Genomic DNA, 20,345 nt, shown 5'->3' on the forward strand with positions numbered 1-20,345 from the left:
CACTACAGTGCCTTACGTATATGGATGGAAAGAATGCAATTAATATACCACAACTTTTCTATGTAACTTTTTAAAAGAATTAATGAGAAAATAAAAGACTGATTGGTCTGCCGGTTGAAAGGAACCATTTTGTGTTCGCGGGTTTTCTTGTCAACTTAAGGATAATATATTAAGTAGTTGAGTTCAAACACGATATGTTTAATAATTGTGTCAAGAACTTTTAATACTAACTTGATCTGTTTATTAAATAAATTATACGTGTAATCTGTTTAATGACCTATTTATAAAAATTAAAAATATATATATTATTTAAATTATTAATAATATTTAATAAAATAATAAATACTAAAAAAAAATATAAGTTTTAATCAACCAAATTACTAAAGAATTTCTAATTTACAAAATATTAAATTTTAGACACAAGTTTATATAGTAATTTTAGAATTTAAATAGAAATTTATCTACGACATATATAGTTAAATGTGTATAAACGGGTTACACGGGTTGAACTCCTGAACCTAAATACGACATAATTAACTAAACGGGTTAATCGTGTCGACTCGTTTATGAACCAAACCCTTTTAAGGCCAACCGAAATCTATTTAACTCGTGTCGTGTTAGTAGATTGTGTCAACTACTTTTGCCACCCTTAGATAATGTAGAATGGGTCATTTTATCGTCCATGTGATCTAATCATAAATAGACACATAATATGTGATTGTAAAATTAACTAGGAAAAAAAAAAATTGTAAAATTATGAAAGTATAAATAAGAAAATAGGGGAATTATTGAATTTATTTTTAAAAAAAAATTTACTATCCTTATTTATTATTTTTTTAATTTTGTAATCACAAATAATATATGTATTTGTAATTGAATCAGACAAAGAATGATACACTCACCTGTAGATAAATAAACAATTATTGTCCGTAAAGCTCTGTTCAACACGTCCTTATCTTTTTTCCGTAACATTACTACGCAAAACGTGTTCGCATCTTCCCATATTCACATCTCCTAGAGTGCGAGTTAAGCACCAGACTTTTATCTTGTGCTACAAAATTGTTGCAACTTTTTTACTATCAAAAGTAAGTAGTGGGATCCACCACAGTTCCTTATGTTTACTGTATATAGATGGAAAAAATTGCAATTGTCATCTATTGTTTGTGAAAAATGCCTACCTAATTTGTGATTATAGAATTATGAAAGTGATAAAATAAAAAAATAAGGAAATTACTGAATTTATTTCAAATAAATTTATTGCTCATTTGTAATTGGATCACATGAGCGGTCACTATGAGATGACATACTCACAGATAAATAAGCAAGTATTGTCCGTAAAGCTTTGCTTGGTAAGAAAGAAAAAAATTAGATGGAAGGAAGAGAAAAATAGATTAATAATGCATCCTTAGTATTCTTTTTGTTCGATTTGATAGAAAATAAGAGAATAAGTTCATAATTTGCTATATTAGTTAATAGAGAATGAATGAATTTTTTTTAATTGTCTTTACCACTATATTCAATAACATTTATAATATTGTAATTTATAAATGATAGTACTGTAATTTAAAACTTATACTCCCTTCGTCCCAATTTAAGTGTCGTTTATGGAGGGTAGTAATTTTTAAAGTGACATGTGAGACATGTATGGTCTGCCTCAAAAGTTATTAATTTGCCCTTTTAAGTTTTGAATATTCAAGTTTAAAATTTAAAATAAAATAAAAATAAATATAAAAAAAACATGACACTTATTTTGGGACGAGTATAATTTATGATAGTATTTAATTTAGAATTTCTATAATAGTTTACTTATCTTTTTACCTTTTTATTTTTTACCTTATTTTTGAACAGATAAAAATTTATAAAGAAAAAAGAATGTGTCATCATTGTTTCTTTTCTTTCCTTGTATCATCTCTATTTAACAAAAAAAGTTAGTTCATTCCTTCTTATTTTATTTCTTTTCTGCATAACACAACAACATAATATATATATATATATATATATATATATATATATATATATATTCAAGGAAAACAATTAGAGTGAGAGTTATTGATCGAGACAAATATATATATTGTATTGGTGTATGTCAATGCATTTGAATTATATTTCAATATATTTATTTTGTATGTCTGAGAAACACTATAAATTTGAGCAAGAGCACGCTTCGAGTGTGAAAGTAACACTTATCGAGAAAGATTATGTGACTTAAGTTGAAACAATATTTAATTATTTTAAAATTAAAATAGTGACGTTGAAAATCCTAAATAAATATATTGAAAAAGAATATAAGTATATTGAAAAAGTTTACCATATGCTACGGCAGTAACGTGTGACAACAGAGGATCCAAGGATACCTAATAATAATTGTAGATTACCGAGTGGTACTCAATAATTCATCCCACAACTCTGTCACAGTCAAAATCACCGCTCTCTTTCTCTCTCCTCTTCCAGATAAACGCGCTTCTGCCGTCACCACTTCCTCATTCGCTCAACCACTCCAACTTCCTTCCATATCAATCAAATACGTACGTATATGTATTTATATATCTATATGTAATTATATGTATGTATTCTTCTTCCATACACTGCTTTGACCAGCGATCTCTCTTTCTCAGAACTTTCCTCTTCGATTTCCTCTCTCCATTTATACCCTCTTCACTTTAACCTTTCCTCTTCGTCTCATATCTCTACTTCCTCTCATCTGTCTCCCCCTTTCTTTACCTATAGACACACATAACTTATTTACATTGATTAGCTTGGAGATGGAGAACAATCAGCAATCATTCTATCAATTCAGCGACCAGCTTCGACTTCAGACCAACAACTTGGCCAATCTCTCTCTCAACGACTCCATCTGGAGCAACTCCTATGTCTCCAAAAGGCCCGAACAGAGGCGAAATTTTGATATTAGTTCGGTGAATTCGTCGAACACTTTGAAGGCAAAAGCTTCCGATTTCAATGGGTTCAACGATGGTTGGAAGTTCGGCTCTTCTGGTATTGGATCAATCGGATCCTCTCAGAATCTCAACATGGTTGGGCTTAATGGTGGCTTCAATAAGGGGGTTTACTCGAAACCTTCCATGAACTTCGATCTCAACAACAACAACAGTCTTGCTTTCAACAATAGTGTTGGTTTTAATGGGAAGGGTAATAAGATTGGTGGTGGTAAGTTTGAGGATGATCATCTTGGAGGCAAAATTGGGAAGAAAAATAAGAACAAGAACACCAAAAACAACAATGATAGTGACAATAATAGCAAGAACAGTGTCGAGAAAAAGTTCAAGACACTCCCACCATCAGAGTCTCTGCCAAGAAATGAAACCATTGGTGGGTATATCTTTGTGTGCAACAATGATACTATGCAGGAGAATCTCAAGAGGCAGCTCTTTGGTATGCCCTTACTTCCCTCTCAATGTTCTTTGCTCTTATATATTCTTATACAATTTCAGACATTATATTGCTATTAATTGAATTTTGCACTTGCCCTGCTTTTTAAACAACAGATTGTAAATTGGATGTTTAGAGTCATTTCGATTAATACTTTAATTGTGATACTCTTTGCTCTCTGTGTCTCATATATGTCTCTATCTGGGTATATGGAATAGTAGTATGGGTTGACCTCTGATTCTCGTGCAAACAAATTCCTAATCTTTGTTGGAATGATCAAAATGTTTAATTTTAAACAATTAGTATGGATTGACCTCTGATTCTGTGCAAACAAATTCATAATCTTTGTTGGAATGATAAAAAATGTTGAATTTTGAACATTTTTTTGGTAGTAGTATGGATTGACCTCTGATTCTCGTGCAAACAAATTCCTAATCTTTGTTGGAATGATCAAAATGTTTATTTTTGAACATTTTTTGTTTGTAGTATGGGTTGACCTCTGATTCTTGTGCAAACAAATTCTGAATCTTTGTTGGAATGATCAAAATGTTTAATTTTGAGCAATTTTTGTCAAACCTGAATTCGCTGCATCTGGGTGGAAATTTTCACTAACTTAGGCTGTGTCCGGTTATGTTGAATTAGATTCAATTTAAAAGTTAAATTTTGCAGAATACAAAGATATTGCTTTTGGGTTGGCGTTTTTTCATCTGTACTTTTGTTAGTAATATCTTAGATTACAAATAAAATGGCCTTGGAATAGGATTGAATATGAAGGCTTCACCTCATAGCAACCAAACATAGACTGTGACTGTTGGACTTTGTCAAACTCATATTACTTAGGATTGAAAGCTTCAATTAATTTTTTAGATTATCATAAGCTCATCTTAATTTATGCTTCTCTAATAAATTACCAGGTTTGCCTCCTCGCTACCGAGATTCAGTTCGGGCAATTACTCCAGGCTTGCCCCTTTTCCTTTACAACTATTCCAACCATCAACTCCATGGCGTTTTTGAGGTTTGCATTCTTTCCTCTTAAATTTTGTCTAATAACTATCCTTTAAATTCTGTGAAAGATCAAGATCTTTGTGGTATCTCATCAAACACTTCACTATTGCAAATTCAAGAGCTATTTTTTCCATGAATGGTTCATTGGTCTTAAGGGCTTGATTATCCAAATGGTTAACCTTGCTTTGCTCTATCATGGTACTAGTTTATTAGGTTTTGGGCTTGTGTATTTTACCCTTCTCAATTCCCCGCTAGAGAAATATGTCTCTCTGAACTTCTGGTTTTCAAGGATTATTTAGTGCCTATTTTTATATTGTGCATCTTAAGCTAATATGGAAATGCTCTGTTTAGGCTGCAAGCTTTGGAGGAACAAATATTGATCCGACTGCGTGGGAGGACAAAAAGAACCCGGGTGAATCACGTTTTCCTGCACAGGTATGTTCTGCCTTTGTCCCATATGAATGGGGAGAAAAAAACTCAGCATCTGCTGATAATATCTGTGGGGTTGTTAATGATCTACATGCTTCTGTTTTCAATCTTCTAAATTGGGGTTTACCTGTGTGTTTATGGACAGGTACAAGTCATGATAAGGAAGGTTTATGAACCACTAGAAGAGGACTCCTTCAGGCCGATTCTTCACCATTACGATGGTCCCAAGTTCCGTCTTGAACTAAGTATTCCAGAGGTAATTACTTATAGACCTGATTATATCTGGTACAAGTTTTTTTCATGGGGTTTCAAGCAATTTGGTATCTTCATTTTAATGTTTCGGGGTTAAACAATGAGTTGGTTTTAATTTTGCAGGCGCTTTCGCTGTTGGATAAATTTGCAGAGGATCTACCCTTGAACGACCTGGTCTAAAGGCACGTAGCTAGATATACATTTCATATACGCAGAGGATAATGATGAAAGTAAAGAAAGAAGAATGAGTCATTTGGCTATAATATATATATATATATATATATATATATATATATATATATATGTTTGTGTGGGTTTATATATATATATATATGTGGAGTGTGAAGACTTTGGATGAAGAAGAATAGGGATGGGTTTGCCCATGTGATGTATAACTTTTTGTATGGAGCTTATAATTTCTGTTCTTCAGCCTGGCATACACTTACGAAAAATAATGAAAGTGAACTTTATTGTGGTCTAATATACGAATGGAATTGTATAGCTGCTTGGATTTAATGAGTTATTCAGTTTGAGGGTAATATTAAGGGAAGGGAAAGATTAAAGGTAAAGGTAATAGAGTTAATAAAAAAGATATGGTAGTACGAAAATTGGCGGTGAGCAGAATGGAAATATTGAATTTTTGAATTCATGTAGCGGATCTCAAATGACTAGGTGGGGTTTGGTTTGGTTTAACAGTCTTTTCATGTAAGCCTCTGGTGAGAAAAGAAAGTGTGGAATTGGTGAATAATTGGGGTGGTTAGGAAACACTCAAAGGTATCCCATTGCTCAAAAGTGACAGTATAATGTAGTTAAACCATCGCCTTTCAACAAATCTATATGTTCAATCAAGAGCCTTAAACAAATAAGTAGTTAATGCCCAAGAGAGAAGGCAAAACGTTTCAAAGGTGGTAGGTGTTGAACGAAGTCCCGTGAAAATGAAATGTCAATAAAGCTTATGGTGTAAGGTCTTACAGTCGTCGCTTTTTGAATGCAGGATAGGGACTTCTTACTTGCAAACAGAATCACCAGACATTCTCATCATCCCAACTAAGAAATAAGTTTGATTCTTCTTAAAAACCAAACAATTTCTTAAAAGGGTTATGTAAGTATCAAAAATAATTGGTGCCATTCTCCTAATTTCGTTTTTTTTTTTTCTTTTTTCTTTTTATAATTATGATTGTGACTCGAGACACCTTGCAAAATTGTTGTCAATAGGCTTGTACCATAGCTCATTCATGTTTGTTTTTTTAGATCGTGTTTGGTATAGGAGGGAAAAGAAATGAAATGAAAAAAAATGAAGGGAATGGAGATGAAATCATTAACTTTCAGTGTGTTTGGTTCATAAATAAGGAAAAAGAAGAGAAATGAGAGTGTTAATATCGTCCCATGAAAAAATTAAGAAAATTTATTTTATTAAATTTAACTTTTTATATTTAAATGATTAAATGGTATTTCGTTTTTGTCCTTCATTAATTTTAGGGTAAAATTAGTGTAATAAAAATATCGTTAAACCTAGAATCATTTGGACGGGTCTCCTAAACCCTATTTTACCTTATTTTTTATTAATTTGTCCCAAGTCCGTCCTAAAATGGAGAAGGTTTTTAAACTCCCAAATCCCATCTACAACACAAATCGAGCTCACGGCCCGTCCCGTTACCTTCACCATGCCTCCATAGATTATTAGTAAATTAAGCGGCAAATAATTAGACAATTACTTATTTTGGCAACAGGTCTCAACAAGGGGTCCATAGCTCAGTGGTAGAGCATTTGACTGCAGATCAAGAGGTCACCGGTTCGAACCCGGTTGGGCCCTTTTTTCGTCCCATTGTAATTAATTACATCTTTCTATCATTTTAGACATTACTCATCTTTATGTAATACTCATCTATGCAGTTTTAAGAAGAAAAAAAAAAAAAAAAAAAAAAAAAGTTTATGTACATCACACTTGATAGCCTTCTTTTTTTACCACAATAAATTAAATAAAAGCCAACTTCTTGTTTCCTTCCCTTTGTCAGGAATATATCTCTAAACGACCCTTAAAAAGTTAAAAAGAGAGTATACAAACCACAAAACTAGATTCAAACTTCTTTAAATCATTCTTGAGCCTGTTTCTAGTTCTGATTATATAATTGGAAAACTTTTGGGTATCATATATACCCTTTTCATTTCCCATTTTCCCTTTGATTTGATTCAAATCCAGTGGCTTTGTGGGAATTTTACTTAATTCTCATCCAATGAACCAACTCTGCAATAACATTAAAAACTGACACCAGAACATGCGTATATGCATACATTTATTTATATGTACTATCCATAAAATATTAATGGCTATAGGATGGAATCCAACATTCACAGATACACACCCCCCTTCAACAATTTACTGAACTGCTCCGCTCCTAAAAATGTCGCTATCTGAAATTATTTAATTTATCATTCTACCCTTTATTCTATTCATTTGTCTCAATTATTCTAATTTGATGCCTCCTAAGTCCTAACCAACGGTCTAATTTCCACTATTTGCATTCAAATTTTCAAAATAATCAACTCACTAATAATGACTCTTCTTACCCCTTCCCTTGTCTTCTTCCCCTCTAAATCCGTGACCCATTGATTTTAATTTAAGATTCCTCAGCTTTTAATATATACACACACACAAACACACACCAGCATTGCTTCTATAGATGAACCAAAAAAAAGGGTGTTAAAAGAGATTTGCAATGGGGAATTGCTCTGTCAAAGGGGTTACTGATATTAAATGCTCCAACTCTATCCGGCTTATGACAGATTCTGGTGATATAATAGAGTTGGAAGGGCCTAAAATAGTCCGGGAAGTCCTCAATGACTTCCCGGGCTATGGCATTTTCAGGCAAGGTCGCCTATCATCGCCATTGTTATGCCACCAGCAACTTTTCAGTAACCGGTTTTACTATCTCCTCCCACTAGGAAAGGAGATGTTAGCACCGGGTACTAAGGCTAGTACGTACTTGAATGATGGGTGCGCGAACGTGCCAGAGCCGGTGAGGATGTCATCGTCAAGTGCTGCATTGGATGTTGTCACAAACTTAACCAATGGGTCAGCTCTTGAAGTCCTGCCACCTCCTCAGAAGGGTGTGTGGAGAGTGAAGCTAGTGATTGGTACCAAACAATTGGAGGAAATTTTGTCGGGAGAGGACAATACCGAGGCCTTGATTGAGACGATGAGGATGGCTGCAAGCTCAGCCAACGTCACGCCTAGGCGGATCAAGGGTTCTAGGGGTGTGAATTGGAAGATTTTAAGCAATTTCTTTAAGGTTCCAGTTGATTATGAAAAAAAAGTCAGGTAATTCGATGTCTGAAACAGCAGTCCCAAGTCGGGAAGGGTTATTAGCTCAATTGGGAACACAAAACTTAGTGTTCCAATTGATCTATTTATTGAATTATTGATGAATCATATGACTTTGTCCTGGTTAACTTTTATAGCTTAGTTTGTACATTTTGCTATGTATCTCTGATGCTGAAGGGGGAAGTAAGGTTAATTATTATTTATTACAGATATTGCTTGCTAGTTTTCTGTATTTTACCTGAGATTTGTTGCACTTGTTTAAGTGCCCAATGGGTGAATATATTTTAGGAAAAAATTATAAATTGTATCTTTAAAAAGAAGAAGATAGAATTTTTTTCTTTTGAATTCAAACCTAACCTATTCTATAAATAGGGGTGCGATTTGAGCTAACCCCACTTTGAATTCAAACCAAACCTATCCTCTTATTATGTTCTTGCACACTATTTTTCTTTTGGAAGTTTGGTTTGGGTTGCTATAATTAAATTAGGATTAATTATACTGACACTTGTTTAAGTTTGATAAAATATCATATTGAAACACTTTTCAAAACTTATTACCACTAACACTCCTAAACACTTTTGACACATAGTCTTTTTAGCCTTTTATTTTAAGGATTAATTTCACTGACACCTCCTTCAAATTTGACCAAATATAATACTTAAATATCTTTTAAAAATAAATATGCCTATTTCTAACTTTTCATTAAATATTTTGTTAAATATATGAGAAAAGATAACTTTACCATTACTTTTTTAATCTCTTTTAATCAAAAATATCATATTACCTGAACGACCATTATACCCCACACCCACCTACCAACCCAGACATTGCAAGGGAGATGAGCCATTGAAGATGTGTGTTTCTGCCGTATCAAAGATGAGCAATTGAAGATGTTGGTGGCCTCCATTCATCGTCACATTCCGATCAGACCTGAGCTCGTGCTTGTCGCTGGTGAGAGAGCTTGCTGTTGGTTTGACGATGTAGCAAGAACTGGGTTGCTGCACCTCTGCAACTTCCGGCGAACAAAACAGAGAGCTTTGGCGGTGGAGAGTTGCAGATTCCAGTGACAAGTTGAGGAACCAATCCTCTGATGGGTGTTGGGTTGGGATTGTCACAATATGGATGAGTGGTTCCAGATATTGGCCAATGCCCGCAAAAAGTCCAGTAGTGTTGTCTACTTGTAATACCCCTAGTTTTTTGGGGTTTATAATTGTCACATTGTCACAATATGGATGAGTGGTTCCAGAGATTGGGGAAAAAGATGCATTTTAACCAGAAGCAACTACTTTCATGTGCAGAAATATGGATATTGAAACAAAAAATTGTGAGATGGTCAACAATCTCACAGTTGTGTGTGAGAGAGAGAGAGAACTCAAACGCTTCCATTTTCAAGAATTTCGCAAAAATCTGCAAGAATCAATCGCTATTCATTCTTCAAAAAAAAATTATCCCAATACATCTAATTTAAAATTTCATGAAATCAAAATCTGAATGTTTTGATGGACTCTTTGATGCAAAATCCTTCGTTGTATTATTGCATAACTGGCCTCCGTACTAGGGATGGCAATGGAGGCGCGTTTGGGCGGGTGTACCCTCCCCCGCCTCTGCTACCGTTTAAAAATGCCGCCCTCGTTTCCGCCCAAAATCACAAAAACGGGGGAACTTTTCACCCTATCTCCGTAACCGTTTAACATTTTTACCCATGTGAGTACCCGCCCCGTCCCGTTTAAGACTATAATTTATTTATTGTTGAAATAAATTTGCTCTTTTTTTTTCCCCTCATCTTCAATTTTTTACCATTACAACTTTTCTTTTAATCAAATTCATTTGTTACTTTAATATTGTTATATAGGGTACTTAATATATATATACTACTAATAAAAGTGGATTCAATATATAATATTTATATACACTTTAACATACTTATTTTAATTAAAAAATATTTTAAAATGATTTTCACGTACCATTTTCATCTCTTACCAAGGGATGCAAACTTTAGCAAAACTTCACATCTATTAGTTATATTATAAGATAAGATATCTGATATGGAATTTAAACATTTTTTATTATTTATATATATTTTTAACAATTTTATATTACTTTGTATTTCAAATAAAACAGTAAATTAATACCTTTTGGACTAAATTTTTGTTATTAATAATTTAATTTAGAAACACGCGACGTTTCATTATATTGATCTGCACATTGCTTCTGTTCTTCAAGGAACACATACGTTCATGGCTTCCTTTTTTTAAGGAACACAAATGTTCGGCAAAAGTTGCGCATCGATTGATTGTGATATATATAAGTTAGGAAAGAACTAATTCAATAGGAAGTTTTGACACGAAAACATTGAAATAGAAGAAAGACAAAACGAGGTCTGGAGATGGTTGTTAACAAAGAAGAGAAGTTTGGGAGCAATGACTTGATCAATTTGGTTGTTGATTGAATCTTGTTGATGAAGAGTTGCAGAAATCATTCAGAAAAAAAAAAAAAAAAAAAAAAAAGCCACAGATAGATGAGAGAGAGTGTGAGTTTCTTTTCTTTTTTCTTTTTTTTTTGGATAAAGTACAATGACACCCCTATCGTCATCATTTAACACTATCCAACTTTGACCTCTTTCACAGAAATACTATTGAAAATCTTCATGTGAAACTCTAACTCTGTATTCCTTATTGAACTAATTTTTGCAATTTTAGGGTTATGTAACACAGTATATGGATGATGGCCTCAATGATGCATCACCCAATAAGTTTCAGGTGTTTTTTTCTTTTTCTTTTACTATATATATATATATATATATATATATATGTGTGTGTGTGTGTGTGTGTGTGTGTGTGTGTGTGTGTGTGGGTTTCCTTGGTGTTTAAAAATTTTAACATTAAATAATTGAATCAATCTTCCCTAAAAACAGTTGATATTAAATTAGTCTACCTCAACTTTCCACTCACATCAAATAATCCGATTAATTCTTCGCAATATCAAATAGGCATCAAACCGGAGTAGACACTTCGGTCTATGGATTTATGGTAGATACACAAGTTGGCCTCAATGATGTATCACCCAATAAGTTTCAAGTTTTTTTTCTTTTTCTTTTACTATATATATATATATTGGTTTCCTTGGTGTTTAAAAATTTTAACATTTTAATATTCGTCCTATCATTTTAAGTCTCTTCCTAATCCGAATTAATATTATTACATCTTTTCTGTTTTTTTTGGATGAATACACACACACACACACACCTCTTTCTATTGGACTCAAGAAAGTATTATATACATTTTAACACCCTTCTAAACTAAACAAATTACTAATATTTTTTAAAACTGGATAGATTGTTGATAAATAATTAGCTTTAAAATCAAACACCTTTTAAACCAATTTCCTATTCTCCTTAGTTGTTCACATTGATGGTTACGTAATTAAGTTAAATCACATCTCTAATGAAATTAGAATTGAAATTTTATTTTTCAATAAAAATAAATGATAGTAGATATAACAAATTCACTAATATATCTTTCATTATCAAAGTGAACAGTTGTGCCATTTTTATCCGTATATATAAATTGTTTGCATATTTTACAATTTTGGACATGGCATGTGTAGTTAATTATGATAAATGAAAAAAATTCACGCCCATGTAAGTTTTATACCAAGTTTTAACAATGAAGGAATTGTATTCACATTCAAATTAACACCTCTTCTAACAAAAAATTGGATTATGGTAAAAAAAAGAAAAGAAATTTCTCATGCCCAGCATGCAAGTGTGAAGTGACATAGATTTAGATATGACTAAAGAGTTAGATTCACATGCATGCAATTAGGAGGATCTCGGACGTGTGTTTAGGTTCTTGACAATTAGCCGGCACACCTTACATCATAATTCACTGATGTACATAATTATATCAAAGACTTTTAGAGTAAGTAATTCCGTTTTCTATTGTTGGTATTTATGGAGATACTTTTTTAACTTTATTATCTAAAGTTTGTAATAAAATTTGTGGTTTGAAAATGATAGCATTTCTTTTAAAAAAATTAATAATAATAATTTTTAATTATTAGTTGGTTTATTCCAAATGTGATAGAAAAGAGAGGATTTACCCTTAAGACAGATCCATTGTTGTTGAAGACATAAAATTTCAGTGAAACGTTAATTTGGGTCTTTAACTGGTTTGGTGTCCCAGATTATGCAATAGTGGGACACGAATTGGCTAGATAAGAGCTCCATGGCTCCTTGATGTCATTATTGATGATTTAACCTCTTCTTCTTAATAAATCTACTCAATATATCTCTAATTATTAAATCTAATTATTAAATCACATGATTAAGTATTTAACAAACATAAACATGTTTATTAATATTAAGATGTTAGAGATACATTTTTTTTTTTTTGTCAAATTCTTCATTATACTACAAAAAGAATCTAAAGCAATTTCTGGAAGAAAAAAAATCAATAATCATTTCTCATCACGTGCATAGCACGTTGATTTTTCTAGTAGTGGTAAGTATATATACTAATGTAATAAGGTTACTTAAGTAATTTGCCTATCTAAACGGAGCAGGGCGGTGCGGGGAGACCTCCCCTCACCCCCGCACCAAACCCGCGCGGATTTTTAGTACATCAAACCATCCCCGCCCAAATAGCCAAAACGGTCCCCCAAAGCCGTTAAAAACGGGACGGGGTGAGGCGGGTAACCGTGGGAGCGGGTCAAATTGTCATCCCTACTTCGTACAAGAAGAATTTTGCTGTTATTGATGGTAATGGAAAATGAGCCTTTGCCCTGTCCATCATCAACGCTGTCGTGGAGGATCGATTATAGATCGGATTCGGCTGAAATTGATTTTGATTTTGTCTTTGATTATACTTTCCATGTGATTATTATCTTTGATGTCTCCAATTGTTGGAAGTAAAGGATCCTATGTTTTTTTTTTTTTTTTTTTTTTTTTTTTTTTTTTTTTTTTTTTTTTTTTATGTGTGTAATGTGTGTGTATATATATATATACACTAGTAAAAGACATCTACGATGCACGTGATCAATGTTTTGTAACTTATAGAATTTTTCTTTTCATATATTTTTTAATTATTTTATAAAAAATTATTTTATTTTATTTATATATATCCTTATCTAATTAGATTTTATAAATAAATAAATACAGAGGTTATATGTGATAGAGTTCTATTTTAAAAGTAATTAATAATTTTTTTATTAAAAAATAAATATTGAAATGCTAAAACTCCTTACACTTTTATATTTTATTTATATGTATTATTATATTATTATATATTTTCTTTAAATATATCATTCTATAGAAAATAAAATAGATAATTTATGGAAGAGTTTTATAAAATAATTTGTCATTTGTACTAGAGTTTTATAGAAATTATTTTATTTTCTTTAAATATATCATTGTCTAATTAGATTTCTTTTTGTTAAAAAAATCATAATAAATAAATAAATACACGTTATATGTCAAACAGTTTTAAAGAAAATAAAATAGTTAATTTGTGTTAGTCTTTTATAGAAACTCTTTTAATATATCCCTATTTAATGTGATAGAATTTTATTGAAAATAAAATAGGTAATTTGTGGAAAAATTTTATAAATTTTTTTTATTTTCTTTATATATATATATATATATATATATATATATATATATATATATATATATATATATCCTTGTCTAATTAGATATTCTTTTATTAAAAAACTATAATTTGCGTTAGAGTTTTAGAAAAATTATTTTATTTTTTATATCAATTAATAAATATTTTTTATATTAATAATTCTTGTATAATTAGATTTTCTTGAATTAAAAAACTCATAATAAATAGATAAATCTGTAATTTGTGTTCCAGTTTTATAAAAACTCTTTTAAAAATTTATTTTATTTTCTTTAAATATATCATTGTCTAATTAGATTTCCTTTTATTAAAAAACTCATAATAAATATATAAATACAGGTTATATGTGATAGAGTTTTAAAGAAAATAAAATAGGTAATTTGTAGTAGAGTTTTATACAAATTATTTTATTTTCTGTAAATATATTCATAATAAATAGATAAATGCATGTTATTTGTGATAGAATTTTATAAAAAATAAAATAACAAATTTGTGGTAGAGTTTTATAGAATTTATTTTATTTTCTTTAAATATATTCTTGTCAAAGTAGATTTTACTTTATTAAAAAACTCTTAATAAATATATAATGTGATAGAGTTTTATAGAAAATAAAATCGGTAATTTGTGGTATATTTTACAGAAATCATTTATTTTTCTAACATATTATTGTTTAATTATATTTTCTTTTGTTAAAAAAACTCATAATTAATAAATAAATAGGTAATATATGTTAGAGTAAATCTTTTAAAAACTCTTTTTATATCAATTAATAAATATTTTTTTATATTAATAATTCTTGTCTAATTAGATTACCATTTATTAAAGAAATAAAAATAAAAAATAAACTGAAAATAAAAGATAATTTGTGGTAGAGTTTTAGAAAAATTATTTTATTTTTATATTAATTAATAAATATTTTTCTTATTAATAATTCTTGTCTAATTAGATTTTCTTTTATTAAAACTCATAATAAATAAATAAATAAGTAATTTGTGTTACAGTTTTATATAGAACCTCTTTTAAAAACTCTTTTCAAATCAATTAATAAAAATATTTTTATATTAATAATTCTTGTCTAATTAGATTTTCTTTTATTAAAAAAACTCATAATAAATAGATAAATAGGTAAATTGTGTTAGAGTTTTATAGAAACTCTTTTAAAACCTCTTTTTTTATATCAATTAATAAATATTTTTTTATATTAATAATACTCATATAATTAGATTTTCTTTTATTAAAAAAAATCATAATAAATAGATAAATATGTAATTTGTGTTAGTGTTTTATAGAAACTCTTTAAATATATCTTTGGTTGATGTGATAAAGTTTTATTGAAAAAAATAGGTAATTTGTGGTAGAGTTTTATAGAAATTATTTTATTTTCTTTAAAATCCTTATTTAATTCGATTTCTTTTTATTAAAAAATTATAATAACAGGTAATTTTTGTTAGAATTCTAGAAAAATTATTTTATTTTATATATCAATTAATAAATTTTTTTATATTAATAATTATTGTCTAATTAGATTTTTTTATTTTAACTCAAAATAATAAATAGATAAATAGGTAATTTGTGTTAGAATTTTATAGAAACTCTTTAAATATATCCTTGTTTAATGTGATAGAGTTTTATTGAAAATAAAATGGGTAATTTGGGGTAGAGCTTTAAAGAAATTATTTTATTTTATTTATTAAAATAAACTCATAATAAAAGATAATTTGTGGCAGAGTTTTAAAGAAATTATTTTATTTTCTAGATCAATTAATAAGTATTTTTTATATTAATAATTTTTTGTCTAATTAGGTTTTCTTTTATTAAAAAATTTATAATAATGGATAAATAGGTAATTTATAAAAACTCTTTAAATATATAATTGTCTAACGTGTTTTTATTGAAAATAAAATAGGGAAATTATTTTATTTTCTGTAAATATATCATTGTCTAATTAGATTTCCTTAAAAAACTCATAATAAAAGGTAATTTGTGTTAAAGTTTTACAGAAATTATGTTATTTTACCTATTTAATTTTAATTGGTAATTGATTTGTGCTAAAGTTAACAAATTTGAAATTAAATTATCAATAGCACTCCTTTTAATATTTAATGTAATATATTAATGTTGTTAACTTATTACTATGTATATGTATTACTTAAAAAAAAAACCATCAAGAGTGTGTTGGGGGTAAGGGAAGGCGGATTGGATCGAGAGGCGATGCCTATGCCTCCTAATCCACTGCCCAATATCATGAGGATGTAAAAAATAATAATAATAATAATAAAAATATGTATGAGGATAATATGTGGTGAATTAATTATTTATGCACCAATTAATTTATTAAATATTTTATTATGCATTAACAAAAAAAAAACTCTATTAATTCATAAAATAAAATTAATAATAATTATCTAATTAGATTTTTTATTATTAAAAAAATCATAATAAATTGGTAAATAGGTAATTCAAAGTCAAGTCAAAATTAAGTCTAACCGAAAATCAAAAAACATTGAAACCCTCCTCAAAATAATATATTAAGAATGAACCAAAAATAAAAAATAATAAAAATTGAAAAAAAAAATAAAATATAAAAAATCATCAGCAACAAATTCAATTCAAAATCAAGTACAACCGAAAATCAAAAACATTGAAATCCGACTCAAATAATATATAAAGAATAAAAACTAGAGAAAAAAATTACAATCCAAAGTAAACTTACAAAGAGTAAAATAAAAATAAAAACTAAAGAAAAAAGAATAATGATACTTTTGAAAAATAAAAAGTAAACAAAAATAAATGACAATAATGGCTCAAAATAATAATACATTATGAATGAACCATAAATAAAAATTAATAAAATAAAAGAAAATAAATCACAATTCAAAGTAAACTTACTAAATCAACTATTTCTAAACATCCATCAGAAAGAGAAAAATTAAATAAAACAAACCATTTCTAAACATCTATTAGAAAGAGAAAAATAAAAATAAAATAAGAGAAAAAAAATAATAATAATGCTTCTAAAAAGGAAAAGTAAAAAATAAATAAATAAATAACAATCCAACCTTCTCAATACAACAAAAACTCACAAAGAGTAAAATAAAAATAAAAAGTAAAGAAAAAAGAAGAATGATGCTTGTGAAAAAAGAAAAAAAAAATAACAATAATGACTCAAAATAATAATAAATTAAGAATGAACCAAAAATAATAAAATAAAATAAAATTAAGAAAAAAAATCAACCACTTCTAAACATTTATTAGAAACATCAATTAGAAAGAGAAAATAAAAATAAAACAAATCAACTACTTCTAAACATCTATTAGAAATAAAAAAATAAAAATAAAACAAAAGTAAAATAACATAATAATAATGCTTATAAAAAGAAAAAGTAAAGAAAAAACTTATGAGACCAATTATAAAGAGAAAAGAAAAAATATGTACACCACAAGCCAGATCTAATATATATATAGGTTATATGTGATAGAGTTTTATAAAAAATAAAATAGGTAATTTGTGGTAGAGTTTTATAGAAATTATTTTATTTTCTTTGAATATATCATTCTCTAGCATAAATTGTTTTTATCAATTAATAAATATTTTTTTATTAATAAATAAATACTGAAATACTGAAACACTGAAACTCTTTACACATTTAATAATAATATAGATATAGATATAATTAGTAAATTTACAACTTTCTAGGGGTATTTTAGTCTTTTAATCTAATTATTTAAGCTAATGGGTTGGTTTGACAAATTTAAAAGGTGATTAAGTCATTTTACATCATGTCAGAACTTTTCAACTAACGATTAGGGTGTTAGTGAAAAACGAAGCAAAAATTTGTAATATGAGTGATAGTTATTTTTGAAAGATGATTGAAAGTGACATTTGACCAAATCTGAAATATCATAATTGTATAAGGACAAAATTACCCCCCAATAATTAATTATCCAACAACACCCTCACTCTCTCTCATACTTTCCCTTTATCTTCATACGTGGGCCACCTCGCACCACCTCACCACCATCACTAGTTGAAATATATGTAAATAAATAAAAAATCTGTTTCAAATGAAACTCATAATAGAAAAAGATTCACACAAATAAATAAAAGAGATATATTCTTTGTATAAATATATACACACACAAGCACAAATTGCTCCAATTTTTCAATCATCAGATCTATTGTGCTCTTTAATAAAATTCATTTATATATAAATAAATAAAATATCGTCAATTCAGTTTAAATTTTGAAGTAGTTAAAAAAAAAAAAAAAAAAAAAAAAAAAAAAAAAAAAAACTTTTTGCAGTGATTTAGGTGTATTCTTTTGTAATGTGTCTGAATCGTTTGATCGTAATTACTATATAAAACAAATGAAATACGGTATTGAAGCTTAAGAATCAAGAGTTGTCACGCATTATAACTGATAAAATTTTTGTTAATATAAATATAATGCATTATGCAAGTCGAGAGGTTAAAAAGGGTAAAGTACAGCCACACCCCCTGAGATTTGGTAAAAGAACACTCAGAGAAAACTTATTTGTTTTTTGGACAAAGACACCCCTTAAGGTTCAAAAATGGACAAAGATACCCCTTTACATGAAAAATTGACCAAATTACCCTTTGACCATTTAGGAGACTTTTTAACTTTACAATTTAATAAATTGGACCAATCTACCCTCATGAATAATTTATGCATAAAAAAAAGTTAAAAAAAACTTTATATTGTTTACTTTTTTTTTTTTTACTTTATAAATGTCTCAACTTCTTAAAAATGTACATGTCTAAAATGATTTTTTGATTCAATATATATATTTCAAATAAATTATATTTTGTTATTACTTCTTTTCTTTTACTTTTTTATTTTTAAATTAAGATATTTAATTCTTTCATCTAAAAAAAATTAAACCAATATCTTTTCCTTAAAAATAAAAAATATGGTACTAGTATAACTTTATGTATCTTAAATTATATATTAAATATTATGCATTTCCCAATATAAAAGAAAATAGGTACCAGTATAACTTTATGCATGCCTTTGTTTTTTTTTTTTTTTTTTTGCCTTTGTTTTATTATTACTTTTTTTCCCTTCTATATTGGGAAATGCATAATATTTGATATATAATTTAAGATGCATAAAGTTATACTGGTATAATATTTTTTATTTTTAAGGAAAAGAGATTGGTTTAATTTTTTTAGTTAAAAGAATTAAGCATCTTAATTTAAAAATAAAAAAGAAAAAGAAAAGAAGTAATAACAAAATATAATTTATTTGAAATATATGTATTAAATCAAAAAATCATTTTAGACGTCTATATTTTTAAGAAGTTGGGATATTTATAAAGTAAATAACTAAAAAAAAAAAAAAAAAAACTGAACAATACATAAATTGTTACTTTTTTTTATGCATAAATTGTTTATGAGGGTAGATTGGTCTAATTTATTAAATTGTAAAGTTAAAAAAGTCTCCTAAACGGTCAAAGGGTAATTTGGTCAATTTTTCATATAAAGGGGGTGTCTTTGTCCATTTTTGAACCTTCAGAGGGTGTTTTTGTCCAAAAAATAGGTAAGTTTCATCTGAATGCCTTTTTGTCAATCCTCAATGGGTGTGGTTGTACTTTACCCTAAAAAAAAATTACATTGAAGCCAAAATAGAGAAAGAGATAAGTAATAATAGGTGGAAAAGGAAAAGTTTGCTAGGGTATTTTGATATTTTAAATAATTTTATTTAGGATAAAAGGGGTTTTGACAAAGTCAAATGGGTAGTAATGTCATTTTACACTCAAAAAGTAATCTGACAACTCTAAAAAGTAAGTTTAGGGTCTTAGTGAAAAACGGACCAAACGTTTATAACTTTAGTGATAATAATTTTTAAAAGGTATTTAAATGTGATATTTAACCCATAAAATTATGGTACTTTGTTATGTTTTTGCATATATAACTATGATAAGGCAAAACAAGTTTTTTTATTTTTATTTTTTTATTTATTTTTGGTGGTGGTGGTGATGGTGGAGGAGGAGGAGGAGGAGGAGGAGGATTCTGTTATAAAGTCAGAATTCAAAATCCAGCACAATATTTCCTTAATCTAATAGGAATCTTAGGGCCCATCCATTTGACAATTGTTTCTATTTTCCATTTATTATTTCATTGTAAGTATATCTTTGTTGTTGACGAATTTGGTAACTAAATTTGTTACATGATATTTCAAAAAAATAAAAAATAAAATTGAATGATTGTTAAAAAAAATGGGATTCACATTATATTGGTTTTTAAAAAAGAATTTATATTGCACTAATTTTACCATAAAAACATAAAACAAAAAGGGTTTTATG

The 20,345-nt window shown here is 28.3% G+C and overlaps 2 protein-coding genes and 1 non-coding gene across 3 annotated transcripts; all 3 read left to right on the forward strand.

Moving 5' to 3' along the window:
- The first annotated feature begins 2,471 nt into the window (after positions 1-2,471).
- Positions 2,472-5,554, forward strand: LOC132308191 (B2 protein-like). Its single transcript, XM_059806211.1, has 5 exons — positions 2,472-3,390; positions 4,302-4,402; positions 4,744-4,827; positions 4,967-5,077; positions 5,197-5,554. The coding sequence occupies exons 1-5, from the start codon at positions 2,763-2,765 to the stop codon at positions 5,251-5,253; spliced, it is 981 nt and encodes a 326-aa protein (XP_059662194.1). The 5' UTR covers positions 2,472-2,762; the 3' UTR covers positions 5,254-5,554.
- Positions 5,555-6,814: 1,260 nt separating this feature from the next.
- Positions 6,815-6,886, forward strand: TRNAC-GCA (transfer RNA cysteine (anticodon GCA)). Its single transcript has one exon. It is a non-coding gene; the product is annotated as a tRNA-Cys (tRNA).
- Positions 6,887-7,766: 880 nt separating this feature from the next.
- LOC132310443 (uncharacterized) lies at positions 7,767-8,571 on the forward strand. Its single transcript, XM_059808615.1, has one exon. It carries the CDS (start codon positions 7,791-7,793, stop codon positions 8,394-8,396), a length of 606 nt encoding a protein of 201 aa, XP_059664598.1. The 5' UTR covers positions 7,767-7,790; the 3' UTR covers positions 8,397-8,571.
- Positions 8,572-20,345: the final 11,774 nt, after the last annotated feature.

The sequence above is a fragment of the Cornus florida genome, unplaced genomic scaffold (genome assembly GCF_030987335.1).
Source record: "Cornus florida cultivar Cherokee Brave unplaced genomic scaffold, ASM3098733v1 CherokeeBrave_3.0.0_Hap2_Chr05, whole genome shotgun sequence".
Classification (NCBI taxonomy): Eukaryota; Viridiplantae; Streptophyta; class Magnoliopsida; order Cornales; family Cornaceae; genus Cornus; species Cornus florida.

Excerpts from the sequence above, each read along its gene's own strand:
- LOC132310443 (XM_059808615.1), top strand. The coding sequence starts at position 7,791 with ATGGGGAATTGCTCTGTCAAAGGGGTTACTGATATTAAATGCTCCAAC.
- LOC132308191 (XM_059806211.1), top strand. The coding sequence starts at position 2,763 with ATGGAGAACAATCAGCAATCATTCTATCAATTCAGCGACCAGCTTCGA. Across the intron at positions 4,403-4,743 it reads AACTCCATGGCGTTTTTGAG|GCTGCAAGCTTTGGAGGAAC; the intron begins GTTTGCATTCTT and ends TGCTCTGTTTAG. Across the intron at positions 4,828-4,966 it reads AATCACGTTTTCCTGCACAG|GTACAAGTCATGATAAGGAA; the intron begins GTATGTTCTGCC and ends GTTTATGGACAG.